At 34.9% G+C, this 20,084-nt stretch overlaps 1 protein-coding gene across 18 annotated transcripts in view; it reads right to left on the minus strand.

Annotated features, from left to right (window-relative positions):
- Nucleotides 1-20,084, minus strand: part of LOC111045459 (actin cytoskeleton-regulatory complex protein pan1) — a 103,375-nt gene that overhangs the window by 18,200 nt on the left and 65,091 nt on the right. For all 18 annotated transcript variants that reach the window (XM_039437231.1, XM_039437230.1, XM_039437234.1 and 15 more), the window contains one exon: nucleotides 10,247-10,994. In XM_039437231.1, the coding sequence (XP_039293165.1) occupies nucleotides 10,247-10,994 (748 nt within the window). The remainder of the gene's footprint in view (nucleotides 1-10,246; nucleotides 10,995-20,084) is intronic.

Raw genomic sequence — 20,084 nt, forward strand, 5'->3', positions numbered from 1 at the left:
CAATAACACATTTATTTATTTATTGACTGATAAAACTATGAAAACTACAATAAATAATGTTGTTATACTTGAGTAGTTTCTTGTGGTTTCCTAAGTAGCAGAGGAACTAAAGCACAGAATAAGAAAACGTTTGTAGTTATTATAAACTGTGAATGTGTAGTTTTTAATATAATTTGGTTCAATTATTTCGTACCCATGAACGAATTAAATTTTGTACTGTAAATGTTCAGTTTTAAACTTTTATTGCTACTATAGGGGGCAACCAGCAACCACAAAATACAAATACTATGTACGGTACTATGCACTATGTACTATAAACACTTTGTACTATGTGGTCGTTGGGGACTACGAACTACACTACAACATCAATCTAATACAACATCAACCGGTCTCCATCCATTCTACAATAACATTTCTTTGTATGAAAGCAAATTTTAATAGTGAGATTCACTTCAAACTGTCACCATTTCTAATAGCTCCCCCCATTCAACCAATGCTGGTAGTTTCAAGTGAATTTCACAATGTAATAGAGCCTAAACAATATTCTTAAACCGCCCAAAGCGCTCAAACCTAATTGCGACCAAAGCAAAAATGAAATCGTTATCGACTTCTGAGAATAGCGACAAATAGCCACAGCAGGCCTCTAGGAAATCGATTAGTTTCTCGGAAACAATGGTCTCAGCTCTAAAACAGCATTATTCAAACTCAAATAGCTTTGCTGGAAGAAAATTCATGTAACAGGAAGTCCAGTGTAGACAGAAATAGCACAACTTTATCCTAGAATTGATTTCATTTAGTTCGTATTTCATAGCTTGAAATTTATAAACATATGACAATATTTATCCAGATCAGGCTGTGTCAATTGCAGTGATTACATTCAATAAAAGAATTGAAACCGTTTTCATTTTATAGAATTGGAAACGTTTTGGGAGTGAGCCTGTGGTCACTAAGTCTGTAAGTTGTGTAATTCTGATAAATAGAATGTAATTACATTCTATACTCACTGGTCAATAAATTGTAGTGCTGGTGCTGAAAATGAGATGTTGGTTCAGAACCATATATAATGTCGTTAGCATAGTACCTTGTTATTAGGGAGAGAGAAATCGTTGTATATTATCATAAATATATTTAATAAATCATAGTATCATTTGTCTCTGATATTAATGAACGATTTTTCATCAATTGCGCAGATTATAAATGAAGAATAGTATGAGTATATTAGGGTCAACTGTAAAGAATATTTTGCCAATATAAAATAATGATTTAAGTTTGCTGTATCTGCTACTTTGTAGTTTGTTTTTACTTTACATAGGTATTGAATTAGTCAAATATATTACATCATTAAAAATACAGTATCTTAATATTATGAAGAATCAGAGATGATGACCTCTAGCACAGAGAAAATAAGAATCTGTGTTTTCTCTGTGCCTCTAGACCTAGACCCTTAGTATAATAGCTCATGAATTCGATATTTCTACCTAGGAACTTATTTGTAGGCCTATGTCTGACAAATACTGTACTGTATACTCTAATCATTGTAAATACAGTATCTCAATAATATAAAGTCAGACCTGGTGACCCAGACTATGATAGATCATGAATCTGATATTTTTAACTATGAACTTATCTGTAGCATTATATATTATCTGACAAATACTGTAGGCCTACATTGAAAAAGTGTTTATGAAAATGCCCATTCATATTGAGGTGAACACCCTTTATTCTGGATGGTCCCTCTTTGACCTTGACGAAATACATTAACAAGATTTGAGTGACCACACCAGCAATTATATATTTGAAGATATCTATATCCACCTTTTACAACAAGTGCTGTTACTGCGAGACAAAAAGAACTCTGTATAAAAGTGAACACTTCTGAGCCTACCATGTTTGCAGCCAGAGTCTCCTTGCAGTGTTTTTCGACTTTACATTTCTGGAAAAGTATGCCATTCCTCCTCTTGAAATTTTTGATCCATTTCTCGCATGCACTAAACTTAATCCCTAACTCTTTTGCAAAAGTATTGGCCTTTTCTTTAAGTAAAGGTCCAACGATTGGGATGTTATTTTCTCGGTACTGTTCGACCATTTTGACTAGACACGTTTCGAGTTTAGGAAACTTGCATTCCCTGATTCGTTTTCTAGAAGTACACGCAGGTAAGCACACTATTTTCGCCTTATTTCTAAGAAAACCGGACAATGTACTCGGAGAAATGTCAAATGCCTTAGCGACATCGATCTTCCTAACACCTTTCTCAACTAATTCTATCACCTTTTGCTTGTCCGATATTGATAGGAACTTACATTTTTTTAGAGACATAACAGAATATTCAATCTCTACACTCTGGTATCGCTAATCTCTGAAGACATGTTCAGTGTTCCCTGTGAATAGTACACAAAGGTTCTACAACAAGAGACGTGAGCGACTGAGCGCAGTCCACAACATAACTCGAGCGTTGCAAGTTTTTGCAGGTTTGAACATGTCTGAACAGAGTACTGTCTATCACAGAATACATACAGAAGGAAAACTCAACCTTAAATCGTCTTTAAAAATCCGCCATCTTGAAGGGAATTAGATTTATACTGAGGTCCACGTATTAATGGCAGTATTCGATTGACCAAATCGAGATATCCACTCTCAAGTGCACTAGGTCGGTGAAGCGACGCAGCGCGGAATTTCCGACCTGGAATTAAATACTTGTGATCAAGTGCACCTCCGTGCACTAGGTCGGGAGCGCCGCGCGACGCGGATTTCGAAAAGTCTCCGGACTTTTCGGGCTCGGAAAAGCGTCGCGCCGCGCTCCTTGTGCACGAAGGGCAGGTCTGAAATTTTCCGCGCTCGGATAACTTCGTGAGGGTTCGGCTGTTTCCGACCTCTGCTTTATAGTACCTGCTGTTCTGTCGTCTTCCAGTCCAGTTCACATTCTAATCAATTACCTACGATAACGGTAAGTTAATGGGATGTACCAACATTTTCTCTTTTTTCCTTGATAGTTCCTCTTTCTCTGCTTCATCCACAACTGCCAAAAATAACATTTCTTCATCTGAGTCATCCATCACTCACGTCTGCCACTTTATCACAACCTCAAATTAGAACTGACTTCAATTAGAGCTCTAACTTCAACAACTATGTCTTAATAAAGATTGCAATCGGCAAATCTACGTCAGGACTAACTAGTCCGAAACGGCGCCGCGCCGCGCTCGCAGTGAACAAACCTTCCATTTTCCGCTCTCCTGCGCATCGCGCCGCGCCGCTCCACCGACCTAGTACACGCTCACCTTTAAAGGTGTGACATTTTTGAAAATTTTGACTTTCGTACAGTTTGAAAATGATATTTAGACATGTTTCGTACCCGGGAACTATGCCCTAGAATATTGGTAGGGAGTTTGGAAACTCTATATATATATATATATAGCGAGTTTTTGCAACTTCAGTTGTGTCGCTTCTCGCACCCCAATCGCCATCTTTCCTTATTTATCCAGTCTCCTTCAAAGAGACCTCTACTCTCCATTTGAATGTGGACATTGGATACCCATTTCTTTCGCGGTCTTCCACGCCTATTTCTGTTCGCTGGTAACCAATTCCATACTTGCAAAGGAAGTCTTCCTTCATTCATTCTGCGCAGGTGTCCATACCATTTCAATTGTTTTTCTCCAATGACATCCATTATCGTGTTTTTTGCGCTCATTCTCTCTCTTGGAAACTCTCTGTACAATAAACAGACTTTCAATAAGTTACTTATAAGTTACTTATATACTTATATGCACAGAATAGCTAGAATGTATTACAGCTCATTAAAAATTCTTATTAGTATGGCATCCCCACTCTAAATTTAATGTATTACTACTACGCCTGCTCTAGTACATGGGTTTCCCATAGTTGAGTGGGTTAATTTCAGAAAAAATCAATTTATTTATATTTGATATTGTATATATTTATATTCAGATATTGTATTTTTGAATATTGTGTACATTCTATTGATTAGATTGCTTATTTGTATATTAATGTGAATGAAATTTATTATTATCAAGAGAAACATTATTAGAAACTTATCATTATCGTGTGTTGCAGTCGTCATAGTCTACATCGTTTCATCACGAGTACCAAAATTGATTTTCATCAATGATTGACATTGATTTTCATGACATTGATTTTTATCGAAAATATGAAGATATTTTCACTCTTTGTATTATTGAGAGTTTCGTATTATCGAATGTTTGTGTTATCGAGAGTCGACTGAAGGCCCATAAGTTTTTTATAGATGCCAACTACACCAGTGCTATACATAAGCTTGTAATGATAGATTGAAAAATATTCACAGCGAGAAAATTAAGATGATGTCCCAAATAAAACTTGAGGGCAATCCACATATCCAACAATCAAATTCATGCAAGCGATATCTACTTTGATTTCAAATAGTAGGAAGTTCAAATTATCATCACTTGTCAAGTTTCTCAAGTTTTATGAATGACATGTAGCATGAATGTAAATAATTGAAGTACTTCACAGTATTTTATTTGTCTTACTTATTATTTAACGTAATTCAAAAAAGTTAAATGATATCATATTTCAATTATAGAATTTAGAAATGAAGTCCACAAGCTCTTGAATCATGCAATCAATTACTTTATATCTACTATCTACTACTTACTATATTTCTAACGAATAAGTTTAATAAGAATTCATAACAATGTCCAATCATATCAAGGTGAACATTTTTTATTTTAGGATGGACCCTCTTCAACCTTGAATGACCAAATACAATGACAAAAGCTGGTTGATCACACCAATTATATCTATATCTACTTTATAGCAAGTTCTGTTATTGCGGGACAAATGAAAATCTATACATATTGTGGAGCGGTATTTGATGGCTTCACACATGTAGAGTGAATCTTGTACAGAGTCAATGGTGTAGCGGCTATAAATTTTGTAATTGCGTGCGTGGACGCTGAATGTACACCAGACTGATTGATTCACTACAAGATTCAATACAATTGTCGGAATCGCGGGAGGCCTAAACGCTCGCTCACCCTTGATTCTTCTAATGACAAATTGTATAGTGATGAATTTTTATAAGTAGTGTAGCGATCGCTAAACACTGAAGACGGATACCTTAAAATTATTACCTGTGAAGAATGAGCATACAAAATCATACAGGTCGAGCAAAAATCCTGATGTAGATAATTTACGGGACTGTGTCTCTAATAAGTTCTGAAGGATTAAAATACGGTATTTGGACCAAATATCGTTCAGAATATATTTCGAGAACAGAGTCTTGTCGGATTTTAAGCTCTATTGTAGGAATTTATATGATCTATGGCTGCCACTGCTGTACAATTGATGCGTTCGCTCCAAAGTCGAGGTAGGTAACAGATAAAAGCTGATATATGAGCAGGTAAGGACAAAGAATAAATATCTCGATCTGACCCCACTCGCTACATCCACTTAGACCTGTTCCAATATCCAGCTCAATTCAATTATTTCAATGATCGTATTCGATCTGTTCTTGATGATATAGAACGTATCAGACACAATAATTGACAGGCTTAAGAAATAATCGAACTCAGAAAGCGAATTAACAAAACTGAAATATATTACAATAAAATATGTAATCATACAGTGCAGATTCAGAATTTGATTTAGAGGTTGATAATAATTTAGTATTAACAGAACAGTTAAAAATTTTCTTGTGCTTGCATGATACCATGCGTGATTCAACAGAATTTTACGATTGATAAAATTTAACAGTTTGAAAAAATAGTGAAAAATGAATTATAGAAAATATTTTTTTAAAATGCTCGGGGTCGTGGTTCAGGCAGCGGAGGATAGTTAATCAACTACAAATTCTTATAAATTAAATATGAGTAAATTCTAGATTCTTAAATGCTAAAGCGCTTGTCGGCGTGGCCAATAATTTAACGAAGAAAAAATTTATGTTTCTGCACTGAAATATTTTTCGAAGCGTAGATTGGGGCCCCTTTTAAAACTTATAACTCACGTGAATTTCCTTGGCGGTCGTGGTTTTCTTCTTTAGATCAAAAATCGTTTGATCGGCGGCAATCCAGGCTTCGGTTTCAGCACGTGGGGAATTTTAATTTAAATATCTCCTTCACCGAATTAATTAAGGGATAATTTACTTTAAGCTTTTAAATTTATCGATTGACGAAAACAGAAATTTACGAATAACAAATAAATTGGCCTAAAATATCGGCTCACAAATAGAACATTTAAAATCGAACAAGAAATTTTCACAAATAGGTCTTTGGTAACTATAAAAAGAGATCTGCACGGTGAGGATTTCAAAAGGGAAGTGCTGTCTTTTCTCTAAGCTTTTAGGCTAGACCTTGCTTCTCAGAATCTCGATGTAACAATTTGCATAAAAATTTGCCATTGGTAGAACGCTTGTGACGTAAACATGACGTCAGTGGCAAGCAGTAGAATATAATTCTTTTAATTACAATAATGATTCAATTTATGTAATTCTTAAAACTGCTTAATCTTATAGACATAGTTCTTCTCGTACAATGTACATGTGCTAGCGTAAATGATAAGGCAGGGTTGGTGTCTGATAATAGATTAACATGTGTTGCTTTCAAACGATCACCTTCTTGGTGCTATTTCTATGCACTATGATTGGCTTAGGCTGGCCAAAGAGATTTAATTACTATGTGGTTCAGTTGAATTAAATCGTTAAGGAATTAATACTCTTGTACAATTTTTATTAGGTTTGAGATTATTATAATTAATTTCTGCCATTTTATCAATAATATAATTTCATGCTATGACCTATTTAGTTACAATAAGACCTGACATATAATATAATTTCTTAAATAATAAATAATTTCAACGATAACACATACATTTTATTTTTTTATTTGAAATTCTTGATCCTTTATGGATAGTTTTAATTTTTAGAGATGGTATTATATCTTACGTGAAGCCAGCGTGACATTTGACAATACTTTGGATCAGTCAGCTGCGTTCGAACTGTTTTAAAAACATCTGATCGATGGTAAACAAAGTGTAACCTCAAAATCAGTGAGCGATTCATAAACAATTTGTGTTTTATTTGCAAAATAATTATAATTTGATTGAATAATTTTCTAGAAAATATTCAGTACAGAACGGTACTCTTATCTAATACACAGTTACTGATAAGTAAGTGTTATCGCTCGGTCGCTAACTATTCCTTTAGCAAATTCTTTTATTTTAAAAGGTAATCACAATTTTTCTCTCTTTTCATGAGGTCTATTTGAAAGATTCATCACAATATATAGTAATGTATATATGAGGGCCAATGTACAGCATTGGTTAACCAAGCATATATGTTTTCCGATGATAGAGTAATGTATGGTGTGACCCCTACTGAAAAATGTCAAGGCTACAATCCAAAGGAAGTTGAAGAGTCCAAGGTTCGTCATTGATTATTTGATACTCTTGGACTGTTATTGAAATTTACATTTCAAAATCTCTGAGAACTATTGCGTGTTGAAGTTGGAAGTTCAACCTCTAGAACTACTGTAATTCATTGAACTCTAAAGTGCATGGTCCGAACATACAAGAAGAACTGGGCCTTCACTTAATATTTTCAATATAATAAATTTGGTGAAGATACCTTCTAAATACTTTCGTATCACTATATCTATTCAAGTAGATTCAATACTGGAAACGATCATAAATTGCAACATGGTAACTAGATATACAGTATTACAGCTTATCTGTGTACAGTACATGGGTAAGACAGGGGGGTAGAGAATTTAATCACGCCATTAATCTGAAGTCAGAGAATATTCATACGTTTTATTTTCTCTGCCTAAAGTAGTAAGGAATACAACTTTGGGAAACAAACTTGGATGCACCAAGACCAAGATGTACCAGTATCTGATAAATTCTATTTTAGAGCCATGTATGCAGTATCAGACACAAATAAATACTTATTACAGTATCTTTACTCTATGGCAGTATGCACTGTAGTTGGGTAGCTTTCCTTCAAGACAGCCAAGGCAGTTCATTATTATAATTATTTGTAGGCCGTGTAGTCCTTGACTCAGTTCTCTAAAAAGGCATCAATGCTAGCTTTATAGTCGCTTCTTCTGTCAGCCAGGCACATTGCAGTGCAGTAATAAAGAAAAGTTCATCTTAAATTGTCAGTATTGTTGTAAAGGGAACCATTAATGTTATCTTTAATGAATGCTGACAGTGGAGTGATAAAGTGAGATCTACTGTGATCTGTCAGCATTGTAATGAAGGAAAGCATAGATGTTATTGTGCAAGTAATGCTGACAGTTTTCAGTGAATTTCTCTAAAGCAGCTGGCTCTCTCTAATCTAGTTTGCATTTGAGATCACTTTGTCCTTATCTACTGTACTGGTTCGTTCATCTTATCAAACACAGAAACGAAACATAAATTCGTGTGCAATATTGTCGATTGTACAGTGAGAAATGCATTTATTTACATTCTATTACATGATTTTTTCAATCAGAGTGAAATTTATATTGGGTCTGAAAAATGAATTTGGTAGAAATGAGTTTTCAATTCAAAATTGGGTCTGGTTCAAGCCGTTATAGAATAGTTATTTGTGCAACTAGTGCGCAAAGTGACAGTTTGTTACACCGAAAGAAACGTTTACGCCCGAGCCGTGAGCGAGGGCGGAATGGTTTCTTGAGTGCAGCAGAGGAACTTTGCGCACGTATTTCACATTTAATTTTTCCTACAGTTACCATTGAATATGAAAAGTGGGTAATTATGGGTAAAATTCCCTGAAATCCATCAAATGTTTTTCTGTGTAATTCTATTATTAATAAATAAAATTGAATAATGTAGTAGTAAATGAATGAAGGGGCGGCTGTCACTCATGTCGTTGTCCTTAATATTATTATAACGTGCACCTCACTATAGCAGCCCAGTCACTGTTACCAACTTAATTTTGATTTTGCTGCACTGGTGCTCCATATAACCCACCAACTATTTTGCGTTGCCATGTTGCAAATCTGGAGTGCAGAAAAAATTTTTCCCGCACTAGAGCGGAAAAGTGATTCTTTGCGTTCTGTAATCAGTGCAGCAATGGCCACTTTTCAAGGTAACTGTAGGAAAAAAGAATTTTCAGCTTAATAATTTGGGAGAGGAACAGTTTTGGGCTTCAAGCCTGTTGTTCCTTTCCCAATCATTCATAGTTGAGAATGATATTGTATCTATCAATGTATAGATAAATAAATAAGTTATGGAATATGGATGATCAATCAAACGTTTTCTTCCGTTGAGATAATCAACGTTCTACTTTGGTATTGAGAAACGAATTGATAATAGTGGAGAATAAGAAACTGATAAGATAATAAAGAAAACGTTTGCTTTTGATGAAAATCAGATAAAAAATAGGAAGAAGAAATTATATAATTGAAATACTGCTCAATTGAATGGTCTATAGTCATAATCATTAGTATAAGAATCAAGTAGGCCCACAATATAATGTAGAACAAGAGAGTATCTATAGATTTTACAACCATTACATGGTTGAACGTAGACCTACTGTAGAACGTATGAATATTGTGTTAATTGATTAAAAGAGAGAAGAACTATAGGTATAAAACTTTTTTGGGAAGGCAACAGAAAATATTTCCTTCTAGAAGGGAAAAATCAGAACAAATATTGAAGTCTAATAATGTTTTTTGCATGGTTAAACAATTAAAAACTCAAGCTAAAAAACTAAAATGTACTGTTAAATTACAAAGAACAATTATTTTTGACGTGAGAATATAAACTAACAACTCTGATGAAATATGAGTAGTAGTTTACAAATAATTTTTGTACTACAACTTAAATTTGGTTTTGTTTAGTGAACTTTATTATAGTGTTCGATTACACCTGCCACAAACGAGGAAAACTCATACTATAATAGTTCAACGAACTCTGATGAAAATCAACGAAGGTCATAAGTACGACGAATCCACAATAAATTCTGTGTAGAAGGAAAACATTTTAAAAATTCCAGTTTTGAGTTTTGCTTCAACAGCAGTGTGTTTTTCTGTAAGAGAAAATCGATGAGAATGTAAATAAATTGTTGGCCTATAATTGCCCTATAGCTTACAGTAGTTCAAACAAAACTAAACTAACAATGTAGCTCGTGTATTATCATTCCACCCAGTAGCAAAGGTTTGACGTTTGAAATTATTGCTGAATTTCAGCTTTTTAAATTAGGAAAAATACACATTACAATTGAAATTTTCAAAAATAATAAAATTGACTCACCTGACTACTGGTGACGTTTGTCCTTTCCTCGTCCTCCTCACTCACAGCTGTTCCTCCTCTCTCCTCTGCCCTTGTCTCCTCCTTCTTCGACGACGCCTCACTAGTCTGTTCCTCTTCCTCCTTCTTCTCCTCCTCCTCTTTCGCCACTACTTTCTTCACCTCCTCCGCCACATCCTTCTCTACTACATCCTCCTCCTTTTCTACACACTCTTCCTCCTCTTCCTCCTTCTTCACCGCACTGTCCTCCACCATTTTAACAACCTCCTCCTCAGTTGACATCGGTGCGTCACCAACTCCATTCTCAAGCTTTGGTTCTTCTTTCTCTTCGTCGACAACCATTTTTTCAACCCCGTTTTCGTCATCCGCAACGTTACTATCACCGTTCACTAGTATTGCGTCACTATCACTACTATTTTCCGCCGGTTTTTCGTCACTTGTCACTAACGCGGAGTCACTACCGTTCACTACAGGTCCTTTATCCTCCTCTAAAGCCTCACCATTACTTTTCGAAGTGTCATTTTCACTCTCTGCGACTTCCCCGGTTGCAGGGTCGGTGTCTTTTAGTTGAGGTGGCTCTTTCATTGTCACGACCTCTTTGAGTGACGGTTTGACGACTTGCTCGACGACTGCATCGTGGCCGTTGGCTGCAGCCTCGGCAGCTGGTGAATCCAGCTGCAGCTGCGGCGCTTTCTCGGCCACGATATCCGCTTTCGAACAGTCACCGTCCATCACATGCATCCTGTTCAAGCTGCAACACACAACAAATACAACCAAATTAGATATTTGTTAACAAAAAATTGAGAAACAAAATTATGCACAAAACTCAAAATATAACTCAGTAAGGGGAATTCAGTAGATCAGTGCTTGAAATAATTGAAATAAAGTGGTTAGAATGGAGTGGTTGAATTATAACCGTAATTGTTGAATTACAAAAAAACACTTCACTTGAATGGGCTACTTTTTTACAAATTAATAAGAAAAATATGAAAACTTGTAGTACCCTTTTTTATTTAAAATATCACAACTATTATAATATTTTAAATAAAGTTGTAATATTTTTAATAAAAAAGGGTACTACAAGTTTTCATATTGTTCTTATTAATTTGTTGAATTACATTGCTTGCAATACACAACAATAATCATGAGAGAATGGGAACAATAATTTAATAAAATCAATAATAACAGACTATAATTATGACAACAATGATAACAGAATTATGACAATGATTATCTTATTTTGTTAGGGCTACTCTTGATTATTGAGAAATAAAATCATTTTGAAAAAAGGGTATTCAGATTTTTCAGTTTTTATTTCTCAATCACAACAATAATATATACAACAACGATGATAATATATTATATTATATTATATATATGAATGAAATCTATCAATCGTCCGTGAAGATTAAAGACTTCAGTAAATATGGATATTTACAACTAAATAATATTATGTAGACAATATGACAAAATCCTAGAAGGCTTATTCAGGAAATTGAATCTACAGATCTGTTCATTAGGATCTACATAATGTACAGAAAAGTGAATATGGTTGGGAGGGCTTAATGAAAATTGGGAAACAGCGACCAATAAGTACACTGCACTGTTATGTACGCTGCGTAGAATACTACTGTATCGAAAAACTCCCAATCTACAGGGATAACATTAAATTTCGATGTGATAGACAATCACAAATCGCCATAATTTTCAAAAATTAACCACCTATTTGGGATACGGTTTGTGGACTGTGGAGTACAAACTAATCCATCAATATGCACTAACAATATTTAAGATAATCAAAAAAGTTGATTAATCGGGAGCTGAGCCGAAATATCAGAAGTCCCAAATTAATTGCAACAGAATTGAATGATTAGAAAAGAGCTCCTACACGATTAATCTAAATATAAATTGTCAAAAACTGTTGCAGTTTTCTTTAACTGTAATAGCACATGATCTCTCTCCCTCACTCTTTCTCTCTCTCTCTCTCTCTCTCTCTCTCTCTCTCTCTCTCTCTCTCTCACTAACTCTCTCTCTCTTTCTCTCTCTTTCCCTCTCTCTCTCTCTCTCTCTCTCTCTCTCTTCTCTCTCTCTCACTAACTCTCTCTCTCTTTTACAATATTTCCATTAATAAATAAATCCTTAGTTTAATTAATGAAATTAACGTTTTGGTAGAGAGTTGGTGGGGAGGATATTTTTAATATTCTTTCCGAAGAATGGACATTGATATGTCCAAAGCTCCGCCAATTTATTTAGATGCTTAACAATATAATTATCTATAGTTATTATATTATAAATTGCTTTTTCATATCATATACGGTTCAATAATTATTTTTTTAGTTTATATTTTGTAAATTCATCTACAATTTTGCTGTATTGTAAGCTATTGTATATAAGTGTATAAGCCAGTATATATTGTAATCTACATAAATAAAGAACTCAATCAATCAATCTCTCATCTTTCTGAGATTTTGTGAGAAGAAAGTTAAGAGTTCGGTCCTTTAGTACTGCACTCATTGAATAGAGCCAAATTCAAATTGAGGACATATCCAACATTAAGAGCAGAATGTTAGGAGAGGAGGGTTGGGAAGAGGAGCGGTACAATGCAAAGAATAAAGTGTGCCAATGAACTTTGAATCAAACACTCGAGAAGGAGGGGGAAGAAGCGAAGAGAATGAAGAGCGGAGGGGGGAAGAGAAGAGGCATACAGTGAGAGAGAGGAAATAAGAAGGTAGTAGAGTGATTTAGATAGAGAAAAGAAGAAAGGGAGTGAGTGAGAGAAGTAAACGATTACGTCTCATATAAACAGATTGAACGGGCAACAAACAGAATGGGGCCCATCATCAAAAGCATTCTTCTTATCAACAGTCTTCTTTTCTGAATAATTTATAGTCTCGATTTTCAAGAGATTTCACAATTTCAGTCCCTAAAACGCTGAAATGTGAAAGATTGAAGCCAGATCTTTCTAGCTTCAAGACAAAGATGCGGATCTTTCTCAATCTCATTATTAAACTTAGAATTTTATTAGTTAAAATCAATGTCTATTTGTATTGTATACTCTTGTAATTAATATTGTACAAATATGTATTTGTAATTTTGGCAATAAATTCAATTCAATTCTTATACTCAAGTTAAATCAAGATTTAAGTAAGATTTTTGTATACTCTTCAGTGTTATTCCTACAGGTATTTTAAAAATAATAATGTTGATCTTCCAAGTGTTTATTTTATAGTAGTGATTTCTTTGTTGATTTGATCATTTCACAATTAAAACTAATAATTTATTCACTCAGCAAGTGCATCTAATCACTCGTAATACTTTAATTAAGAGAAAATAATTTATTATCAGGGATACATCTTTTACAGTATCATTAAATCATTGATCACCGGATTGAAGTAGCAAGTAAACTGGAATTATTTACTCCTACCAATATTTTTCCTCCTATAGACAAACCAATTAAAAATTGTTTATGAACTCACCTACAAACTACAAGTTCATACATCTCCCATCATCATTATACCTCCCAAAAGCCACGCACAAGCCTAGGGCTCAAATGGACATCATCCTCAGCAAAACATGTTTCCTAATAATCTGTGAAATTGTAAAACTATCCGATAAAGTCTGAACATTATCGAATTTTATTGGGGATTTATTTTGCGTATGGCAGATACACAACAAATATATAGCCCATGAGTCTCAAATGCCTAGATATACACTGTACATTTCCAAATTCTTTGAGATGTTGTGTAGTTTTCGGTCAGGAGAACATAAGTTTGTCTGACTGCAAACTTTATTGGGGAAAAATCAATCAATGGAATAAATTATCAAATTAATTTTTGAAACACGAATAAAGTCTCGAGAAATCAGCACGTGACATGTTCGGGTCGAATAAAAACCGGGAAGAAATTAGATACTGAGTACATGTGCGAGTGATTTTTCAACTCGAAAATAGATTTGTAAGCAATACGGAAATATCTCGTGGTACACAGACTTTGTGGAAGGCTGCCAGAACTTTTCAGGAAAGAAGTTAGTTACACTTGCAGAGATTTGCTGCTACAGTACGTACACCATGATGAAGAAGGAAGAAAGAGGAGAGGGATAGAAGAAGGAGAAAAACAAATAAATGAAAGAAGGAGAAGAAAAAATGATGAAGAGAGAAAACGAGGTAGGGTGAAGGTGTTGGAGGGAGAGGAAGAAAGCTTAAAAATAAATGCAACGTTGTTAAAAAGCACTGACCAATTCGTAGACGGAACTCGCCCTTGTAGATTTTAAAGGGGACCGTCATTTATATGTTTGCAACTATTTCAAAACAAATTTAAATTTTTAACTACAAGGATTTGTTTTGAAACATGAAAATATTCGTTTTAATTTGTCTTATTTCGTTTGATTAGAGCAAAAAACCATGAACTACACTAAAATAAGATAAACAAAGTGATCGTGCAACACAGTTGCCAGCAGTTGATATAAAATGCCAAGTAATATCACAAATATTCTGTAAAGTGAAGATTGTGAATGAAATTCACATCTATCTCTCTAGGGGTTGTAACTCGAATATTTTAAATGTAAACACCTATTGTGTGTTACATCATTTTAAAGGCCTTTTTAAAACAATAAAGATAACATCAATTAAAATGTTAATAGAATGGTATGGGTCTACAATGTATGGTACCCATTTTCTTGAATAAGAGCTCTTATACAGTATTTCTATGAAAGAGACCCACCAGATGAATCAAAATCATTACTTGGAAATTCATTCACATTGGAGACATATTGAACGTGATAGAATCTAACAGGAAAAATTGAGATAAAATAAAGTGCTCTACCAAATCCCAGCACAATACATTCAGGACAGTTAGTAGAATATTGTTTGTCGACCGAAACTGAGCATTGGAAACGACAATTTCTTATCAATAATTTGAATGCGCCAAACGACCTTGAAGGCTAGAATGTAGCCAAGATTCGACCTTGAGCATTTAGTGAAGACACATCCATCATTATGAAATCGGGGAAAATCGAATCGATACGCAGTAGTTGACGAAATCCAAGAGTGAAACTTGAGTTGAGCCGCCATTCTCAGAATAATGTCGGAGAATAGAAAGCTGCTGATGAAGACAATAATTGGTATTTGTGAGTTTATTTTCAGCGTGAATGTATTGTCGAAATAACCGACGGTGCTGCAGTTTATGGAATGAGTATTTTGCCGAGGGACTATAAACACAGTATTGGATTCGGTTTGAATGTTGTTGGAAACAGTGAGTATAGAATGTAATCACGATAATCTAATTACATTCTATACATTACATTACATTCTTTACTCTATATTCTATACTCATTCTATACTGGATGGAAGAGAGGATTTTGACGATTAGCTTTGATTTTAGATTTATGACTTACTTTAATCTTAGATATTGACGATTGATTTTTTATCATAAAAACTTGTCTATGATAAAAAATTCGAAGGATTGAAGAAGTTGATTTTTGAGAAAGCAATTTCTTATTTGTGTTGATACAGGAGTTGAGAAATATCAAGGTTATTCACAAACTTTTGTAAGTATAATTCCTTGAATAAAAAATACGTTATCATCAACCGCAGAGTAAGAAAACATTCATATAATGATAACTGTCTTGAAGAATTTGGGTTTCAAAAATATTCTGCAACTCGTTCATTAAATTCAATCATGATAATTTTTCCTTATCCATCCTGATTTCTTTAGTAGCCTACTTCTCCATTGAAGATAGTTGCTAATCTTGATTCTTTACCGCAACAATTTTATAAATTTGATTGATTTATGTATCACAGCCTCTTCTTGTTTCGCAAGCCATGGAATAATGAATCTATATTCTACTAGAGACAAATAAAATGTAGGTAATCTTTACTATAATTCAATTCATACATATATACTTCCTCCACTAAATTTAATTAACTCTTTATTTTTTAGGTTATATTGTAAATATTTATTATTTTACACACAATCATTATACTAAAACATCAGAAAAAGAGACAATATCACTGGTTTATGCTGAAGATGATTACACCATCTAACTCCTCTGAAGCGCCATTAAAATACCATACAAGACTCGACAACTATTTCCAGTTCCGGTCCCAAAGCATTACAAGACAGCAGACAGCAGCCGGAAGTGGAGAGACGAGTCTGCAGTCTGCAGGAATTGGGTGAACAAAAAACAAACCAAACAAAACACCTGGCCTCCTGGGAGAAGAAAAGGAAGAACATAGAAGTAAGTAAAAGTAGAAGAAGTAGAAAAATCGAACAGCTGTGCGAAGGCAGACGAAATGCGTGAAGCATGGAACGGTTGCCTACCATCCAACCTTGGAAAAAGGTGGTATATTATTCTATTATTGGTGGGGATTTCACCCGAAAAAGGGACCTTGGTCCCCTCCTTACCTCCAAGACATCTGTCCCTCCCCCCCTCCACCCACCAATCGACGGTTGAAATGAGATGAAGGTCACGTAGCATCTGCCTGCATGGGGTGCTAAAGGTTTTCACAATCCGGATATGGGTAGGTATAGGTATGTTGAAAGGCTGCAGGATGGAAGAAATCTCCTTGAAGAGACTGGCGGTTGGGAGGACAAAGGAATATGTGATATGGGAGGGGATGAAGATATTATATAAGAACGAATTGGTGATGGGAAGGAGGTATTGCAAAATATATTTCAGTGCGTGGAATAATACAGTAAGTGGAATGATATACTGTAGTAGAATGCATGAGGACATACTGAAAAGATAATGGTAATTTTGTAGAGAAGGAGGAATATCAATGTGATAGAAAGTGAAGATCAATGTGATATCAATGGAGAGTGCGAGTGGGTGAAGATTAGATTAGAGTTCTTTATTTATGTATGTTACAATATGGAGTTGAAGATGGAGTTGGAAGAAGGTATCTTCTTCATGTTAGTGAGGAAGAATTAATGAAAATGTTTAAATGATGCAGTAAGATATGAGAGAAGGACAGAGGGATTATGAGATACGGTTGTTAAGAACGATAGGTGAGAAAGATGGGGAAAAAAGTGGAATAATGGACGAAACTCAAATACCGAGGAATTGTAATACAGAAAAACATACCCAAAATGAATACAATTACATGAAGTACAATATTTGGAAGAGCATTTCAGTATGGAAATTCATTTGAAAATAGCAGAAGTTGGGGAATTCAGAAGGTGAAGCAAGATGAAGAAGTAGAAATAGATAGAGCATTTATATTAAGATGATGAGAGTGAGTTGAATATTGTAGGAACCCGGAAGAGAATGAGAAAGTATGTGATGCGTAAGGAAAGGATGGAATATAAGGGAAAATTAGGAAGAGTTGTTGGAAAAGAGAATCTAGTGAGAACGAAAAGGATGAAAACAGCTGAGTGATATATGAAAGATGTTCGGCTGTGAAAATGAAGTATGAGGACCAATAAGTGAAGGAACACGCAAAAGAAAATTAAGTGGAAAATTTAAGTTGTTTAGTTTGGATCAGTTCAGTTTATTCATGTAAATTACATTAAAGGAATATATACATGTGGAACGAAATAGTATCGTATAGTATAGAGAGTTGGGAAATTGATAAGGAGGAGGAAGATGAAGGAAAAGAAGGAAGGAGAGGAGGAGGATGAGAAGGCATAACATGAGCAGAGGGGACCAAACAACGATGAGAAGAAGAAAATAGCAAGGGCGATCTCGAGGGTAGCCAAAGAAGCAGGTTTATTCATGAATTAAGAAGGGCAAGGCAAGGAGAAAAATAAGAAGCACGAAGAAAAGGGAAGTAGTAAGTGTAGGGTGAGAGAGACTACTAACAAAAGTATTAAGTGCCAGGTGAGGGTCCCGGAGCCCTTCTCTCAAACTGGAGGTAGGGGAGGTCCCTTCCCCCTCCACCACCTCCTCCTCCTGACCCTAAGAAAAAAGGGACACAACATGTGTGCAACGTCTTGCCAGCAGATAATGTTACCAGAAGGGACAACTTGAACTAGTTTTCTAAGAGAGAAAGACAGAGAAATATAAGAGAGAAGGGACGAGAAACACAAAAGTAGGGAAAGAGAGAGAAGGAGAAGAAACACTGGTAGGGAACAAGAGAGGGGGACAGATGCTTGGGGTGCTGGGGATTTCCAGGTTGAAAGGGCAAGCCAAGAAAAAAGGTACAATAGGACCCTTTTGAAGCCTGGTAATGCAGAAATAACGACGTTGCGTCATACTGATTTATCCCAACCGTCAAAAACCAGATTTTGATCACGCTTAGGAGACTTGTCACGTTCAGGAGACAGTTTTTAGTTCAATAGAATATAAAATATAATCAGAATTTTAGATATTGAAATACGAGTTTACCAGGTAGATTACAAGAAGATTTTTTGAAATTAGGAGGAAATTGAATAAAATTTCTCATAGATTTTTCAATTTTGAAAGATCTACAAAAACCACTTTTCGTTCACAAAAATTCTGGGAAAAACTTACACAAACTATAGAAAAACAAATGAATTTTACCTAGCACTACCCAAGATTTCGGAGAATGCTGAAACAGGTTTTAGAAGAGGAAAAAAGGTGATTCGCGAAACTTATGTTATTGTAGTAGTTTTGCCTTTGCCACATCAATTTATTGTTCAAATATCAACTACTGTAGTCTGTGATATCAACTGATACTTCAACTGGTTTGAGCTCCTCAAGTAGTAGGCATGATAATAATAATACACTATGTATATGTACTATCAGGATTTGGAATTGTTTTATTTGAAATGTTGAAACTAACCTCCAAGGAAATTATATTTTCAAATAAATGTTTCAAACTTGAATTCAATTTTCTACTGATACTGAGCTGGATGAAATTGGATGATAAATATGGATTTTAGTAAATGATAAGCCTATCTCTTATCAGTCTGTCCATTGTTATTGAAGAACCACTAACCACTACTCAAACAATCCAAAAATAAACTGATTCTGATAGGATACAGCATGTCCCCACAAATATAACCACTATCTTAATCTCAGTAACAACTGGTGAAAAAATCTTGAACAGAGAGATTGAACTTTGGAAATGACACACCAACCCATATCTGAATTCCCAGAACTGGCAGACACTCACTCCAATATTATTTGCTTTAAAGTGTTGGAGAGATAACTCAGCAGATAATCACAGACGTTATGACTCACAGGGTAGTCCATCTATCAGCGAACTACCGCCCCATTTAATAGGGATCCATGAGAGGGATTTCCTGGAAAGAAAGCTCTGCTATTTCCTGCCAAATAGTATTGAAATTTCTCATAAGTTCAACAGTTGCTCGTCAACTGTGCATGCCGTGAGGCACAAGACAGTGTTGAAAGATGCAAGGAAAGTTGCGTGATGGGTGGATACGAGCTATGTATGGGTTGTGGATACAGTTGCAAGGTTGCAAGTGTTGCAAGAGGTAATTTGCAAAGTACAGAAATAGATTGCAAGATGTGTTTGAACAATTTCTAAGATGAGTTTCAAGATGTGGATACAGTTGCAAGGTGCACTGAGAGGCAAGAGCAAGTTCCAAGGTACAGGAATAGATCGCAAGATGTGATTGAACAATAATTTGTAAGATGCGAGTTGCAAGATACGTTAAAATGCTGCAAGAGGCAAGTAGCATGATGCATACTGAAAAGAACGAGCAATTGACATACTGAGAAGAATCTTATTGGAAATAAGTTTGTTTTTTTTTAGTGAAGGGGAATAACATTGGTCACATTGTTACAGTAAATCTACAAATATGTAGGCAAGCTTTGGTTATTTGTATTTTTTTTAATATCACTCATTGTTTTCAATGCAAATGCATCATTTCAAGTTTGTTAATGCTGAATTATTATGAAGCACTCCTTCCAAGTAGTA

The sequence above is a fragment of the Nilaparvata lugens genome, chromosome 10 (assembly GCF_014356525.2).
Source record: "Nilaparvata lugens isolate BPH chromosome 10, ASM1435652v1, whole genome shotgun sequence".
Classification (NCBI taxonomy): domain Eukaryota; kingdom Metazoa; phylum Arthropoda; class Insecta; order Hemiptera; family Delphacidae; genus Nilaparvata; species Nilaparvata lugens.